A 5,684-nucleotide genomic window follows, 5' to 3' on the forward strand; every position below is an offset into this window, starting at 1 on the left:
TGTAGCTTTGGTGCCTCTCCCAGAACTAGCTCTTGTAGACCAGGCTGGCCTCAAACTCCCAGAGATCCGCCTGCCTCTGCCTCCCAAGTGCTGGGATTAAAGGCATGCGCCACCACTGCCCGGCTCTGCCTCCCATCTTGTCAGAGGGACACTGGGATATGTGCTCCTACACTCAGCTTTTACATGGGTTCTGAGATTCAAACTTGGATCTTAATGCTTGCACATCAAGTGCTTTATCTTCTGAGCCATCTCTCAAGCTTCTTCTGGAACTCATTAAAAATATCTAGGTGTTTTAGTAAGCTTGGTGAGGAGCTGTGTGCCTGTAGGTACCTGCCATCCCAGCATTTGAAAGGCTGGGCAGAGGTGCTATGTGCTACACTTTTGGGCTGCATGTATGACTTGCTAAAACAATTTCTTCATAGAGAGATACACACTAAAATTAGAACTCATTTCAGCATTTCACTGAGGACCCGCACTACCTACAGCTATTTCCACTTACACCAGACGGGGGCAGAGACTGGCGCTGAGCAGCTATGTAGTGCCAGGACTTACCCCAACGTCGTCATCACTCTGCAAGAGCTGTGAGTGTCCAAAGAGGCGCCTCTTCAGGATGGGCTCAACTAAGGTAAGATATACCATGTACAGAAGTAGAAGGCCCAAAATAGAGAGATAAATTATAATGGTAACCTAAAGGAAAATGAAAAGAAGTCACACTCTGTTCAAGCCAAGGACTTAATTGTTTGGTAAGAGCAACATTACAGCGAGGTCTGATACTTCCACTCGGGGCACAGGGTTTGTGTGCCCGCCAGCGTCCAAAAGCAGAGGCAACCCGAATCCACCAAAGCCAGAGCGCAGGAACAAAGCTTTGCTGCTGGGTCTTTTTGTGGGTCCCCACTGACAGATCACCATTTACCACCGTGGCCTGTACAGCTATGTTCTTTTCTCAGTTAAAAACAGTAGCTTGCATTCAGCAGTATCACTGCGAAAACAACCTAAAGGAATCCTAGCTGAAACTGTGATTCGGGTGGATTCCAACAGCCTGAAGTCAGATCAATGTAGGTCAGCAAAAACACTTGTTAGGGCAGTGACTTGGGGGGATAGTAATTCATGTGCTGCTAAGGGTACAGCATACACTCAATTGGCTATAATAACACAGAAAACAACAACAGCTGGCAAAGGCATGGAGTGGTGGAACCTCACACCACTTTGGAAAACTGTCTGGCCATCTCTTAAACAAACATAAACTTACCACTCTGAAGAATTTTTCCAAGAGAAAAAGAAAACCATATAACCATACAAAGATACTTAACACAATATTATTCATAATACAAATATGGAAGTAATCTAAATATTCATGAACTTAAAAATAGTCATATAATGGAATACTATTTAGTAATAACATGAAGTCCTGTGTATACTATAAACTATACAAAATAAAAAGTCACAGAGGACCACATATGAGTTTACTTCCATGAAATATTAAGATGTGTACAGGCAGAAAGTTAAATAGTGATCATTTGGGATCAGGGACAGAAATGTTTTAAAAATTGAACTTTAAGATGTTGTTTTAATTTGCTAAATTATATACTTAAAAGCGAGAGAATTTTAGGGAATATAAATTATACATTTAAAAGTCTGTTAAAAAGCATCTGGGCTTGGGCTGCAGTTCAGTGGTCAAACATTGTCCCATGAGGCATGAGGCCCTCCCTAGGCTCCACCAAAAGGAAAGAAGTGGGTTGAAGAGATGCTCAGCAGTTAGCACTGGCTGTTTCTGGAGGACCCAGGTTCAGTTCTCAGCACCCACATGGAGACTCATAACTGCCTATAACTCCAATTCTTGGAATTTGATGCCCTTTTCTGACATTTGTGAGCACCAGGGATGCAAATGGTACACAGACATACATGCTAGCAAAACATCCATACACATGAAATAATAAAAGAATAATTTAGGGAGCTTGAGAGATGCTCAGAAGTTTAGAGTATTTGTTGCTCTTTACAGAGGACCCATGTTCAATTCCCAGACCCAAATGGTGGCTGATAACCACCCACAACTCCAGTTCCAGAGGATCTGATGCCCTCCGCAGGCTTCAGGCATGTACACATGCAGGCATACATGCAAACAAAACAGTCATATGCATAAAATAAAATCAATTTAAAAAAAAATTGATGGAAAGAGGAAGAGCAGGGAAAGAGAGATTAGAGAAGAAAAGGTGTGGTAAGATTCCCACAGGACCGAGCCCTGCTGAGGCGCTTGCAACTCGGCTGATGCCCTGCGCTCACTATGAGGCCTTTCTCTTTTATTCTTGATAAGCTCTTTCGACACAGCACTGTCTATCCTGAAACTCAGTATGTCCAGACTGGCCTCAAACTCACAGAAATCTGCCACCTGCCTCTGCCTCCTGAGTTGAGTTTCTTTCTTTTTTTTCTTTTTTTCTTTTTCTTTTTTAAAGGAAAGGAATGGGAAGCACAATCTTAAGACAAACAAACCTGAGAACAACCATATGTCACCATAATATAGTAACTGAGCTCATCAGTGACCTAATGGTGGTGAGTTATCCACAGCCATTTCAGGAACTGAAGACCTGAGTGTCATGCCTACAGCAGTGACTGAATGCAGAATTCAGTCAAAGGGTTGTGCAGGCAGGGAGAGCAGGGTCGATAATGTTGTCTCACTGGCCTTTAGCATACGTGGTCCAACTAGAAACTAGGATGGATTTCCAGAATATGCTAATTAAATGTAGTGCGGTTGTTTCAGATCCATTTCATTTGTCTAACATACCCTAACTGATCCAAAAATCAAAAGCGGGTCCATTATTACTTTTAGAAAAGTTCAAATGTTTCTGTCTTTTCTGAAGAGCATGTGGAGTATTTGTGCATTCACGTGTGCGTGTGCATGTGTTTATACATCACCTTGATAGTGACAGAGCTTCTCTCTTCATACTTGCATTCACAGCGCAGACAGTATGCTTCCACATCAGGCCCCCGCACAGGCATGGGCTCCACAACATGAAGGCAGTCACTGAAAACACAAGAGCAAAACACTGCAGAAGCCTGGCTTCATATTTTCCTGTCTCTGATCAAAACTTTTCCTGAAACACAGAATGATCACTGAGCTTACCTAAAGAAATAATATAAGAAGTCAACAAATCAAAGTAAAATAATTCCCTCTCTCAGTATTAGCACTTTGTTAAGATTTAACAGTGTAAGAAGCAAAAGACACTGTAAGAAGTCGGAAGGCAATGGCTGTCCATGTCTGAGTTGCCATTACTAACAGTTTCTAACATTACTAACAGTTTCAGATGCCCTAGAAAATTCCAAACTGTATAAAAACCAAAACTATTTGCAAGACCAGTCATATTTAGACTTGCCCATTTACCAAGCAAAACTCCTTTAAATGTTTTAAAGTGACACAAGGCATTGTTTGAATATCATTGCTTATGAATGAATTGTACTTTATTTTCATGTGTGTGTGAGACAAAGCATGGTGTGCATGCATGTGTGTACAGGTACGCAGAGGCCAGAAGAGAATCTCAAATCTCCTGCTCTGTCACTCTTCCCTTGTTCTCTTGAGACAAAGTCTCTCCCTGAAACTGGAGCTGGGCTGGCAGCCAGTGACTCCCAGTGATCCCTTGCTTTGCTCCCTACATCTCTGGGGTGACAGCCACCCGTGGCCACACCTGGCTCTTTATGTGGATGCTGGGGATTCCAACTCAGGGCATCATACACAGCAAGCGTTCTTACCCACTAGGCCACCTTCCCTATCCAGTTAACATCATCATCATTATTATTTTGGTTTTTTGAGACAATGTTTTTCTGTGTATCTCTGGCCGTCTTGGAACTCACTCTGTAGACCAGGTTGGCCTCAGAGCTCTATCTGCCTCTGCCTCCTCAGTGCTGGGATTAAAGGTGTGTGCTCCCAATTAATACTATTTTCAATTATCACAATATAGCATATGAATGGCTTATCACATTTAACAGAAGGGCAAACTATGAAACGCTGAAAGGTGGCCCCTACAGTCACACTGAAAAATAATCACATTCTTGGTCCAGCCATGCTGGCATATGTTTTTAATCTCAGCACTTGGGAGGCAGAGACAGGTGGATCCCAGGTCAGCCTGGTCTACAGAGTAAGTTCCAGGACAGCCAGGGGCTGAAGAGGACGCTCAGCAATTAAAAGCACTTAATGTTCTTACAGAAGACCTGGGTTGGCTCCCACATTGCCATCAGGCCGCTCACAACCACCTATAACTCCAGTTTCAGGAGATCTGATGCCCTTTGACCTCCAAGGGCACCTGCATGCATGTGGTATACATAAGCACATTTTATATACATATAAATTAAAATTACATTTTAAAGTATTTTAAGTGAAAAATGAAGTATAAAAACTAAAACAGAGATGGCTTATTTAAAAAAAGAATGCTACCAAAAATATCTTTGTTAAGAATCTGTTATTTCTAAAAAATGAATAATTACTTTCCATTTTGTAACTGTGTATGTGAGGTGTGTGCTTGTGCTAATCGGAAAGGACTTTACCCACTGAGCAGTCTCCCCGGCTCTGGCTCCATTGTGGTCTGTCTTCATTATCACAAATGCTATGACAGCATCCTATCCTATCCCAGCCACCCTTCTTGGGGCACTCAGTGTTCTGAGATAATTCCTTCTTTTCATATTCTATTGCTCTGAACTATAGCATTAGAAACAAAACTCAAAATGGTATAAGTGATAAAAGTTCAGTTATCTATAACAAGTAATTTAATTTGAACAAAAGCCAGACACAGTGGCGTACACCTATAAACCCAGCACTGGGAAGGAGGAGGCAGAATGATTGAGAGTTCCAGGCAGACCTGGGTTACATATCAAGACACTGTTTCACAAATGGAAGGAAGGAGGGAGGGAAGGAGGGAGGGCGGGAGGGAGGGAGGGAGGGAGGCGAGAACTCACAGTGCTGAGCTATAACTGAGCTCCAGTCCTCTGTGGTGAGTGTTTAGCTTGTCTCTAGACTGTGCTGTGACAATTCATGTTCCAGTGGATACCGGGTTTACATGTCTTTGTGTACTTGTGAGTGTATATTTGTTTACAGGATAAACTTTTCAGAATTGGAATTGTTAAGTAGAGTGTTTTTCAAGTGCTCTTCATCCTGCTTCTGCTAGGCAGAGCTTAGAGGTGACATGGAATAATATCTTCTATACCCTCAACCAGTTTGGACCATTTCTCTGCCTCCTCCTTTAAAGTTTCCAAGACTTTAGATGCCTGTAACATGCTGTGCTGCTTCTCCTGACCTTCTTTCCTGGCTGCCCTTACTCTCCAGAGACCTAGCTCTGCTCACCGTCCTCCCCTGTACTCTCTAGAGATCTAGTTCTGCTCACCGTCCTCTTCTGTATTCTTCTTCTCAACACTTCCAGAGACTTTAACACCAGCACGGCTTATCACCTAAATACCTAAGTTACACCTAGTTTTTCTTCTACTCCTACACCATCCATGTTACAGCCTAAATTTTATTATTACTAACATGTGGGTCACCCATGAAATCATGAATTTAAGATCTCCTTTTTCCAATAATCATCCCTCAATTTAAAACTTACCTATATTAGCTGGGCGGTGGTGGCGCACGCCTTTAATCCCAGCACTCGGGAGGCAGAGGCAGGCGGATCTCTGTGAGTTCGAGGCCAGCCTGGTCTACAAGA

General features: G+C 42.7%; 1 protein-coding gene across 2 annotated transcripts in view; it reads right to left on the reverse strand.

Moving 5' to 3' along the window:
• Tmem9b (TMEM9 domain family member B) overlaps positions 1-5,684 on the reverse strand; it is a 17,327-nt gene that overhangs the window by 6,201 nt on the left and 5,442 nt on the right. For both annotated transcript variants that reach the window (XM_013347705.2, XM_005350981.3), the window contains exons 3-4: positions 2,911-3,019; positions 553-687 (exon numbers count right to left, since the gene is read on the reverse strand). In XM_013347705.2, coding sequence (XP_013203159.1) covers positions 553-687; positions 2,911-2,994 — 219 coding nt within the window. In that variant the 5' untranslated portion in view covers positions 2,995-3,019. The remainder of the gene's footprint in view (positions 1-552; positions 688-2,910; positions 3,020-5,684) is intronic.

The sequence above is a fragment of the Microtus ochrogaster genome, chromosome 8 (genome assembly GCF_000317375.1).
Source record: "Microtus ochrogaster isolate Prairie Vole_2 chromosome 8, MicOch1.0, whole genome shotgun sequence".
Classification (NCBI taxonomy): Eukaryota; Metazoa; Chordata; class Mammalia; order Rodentia; family Cricetidae; genus Microtus; species Microtus ochrogaster.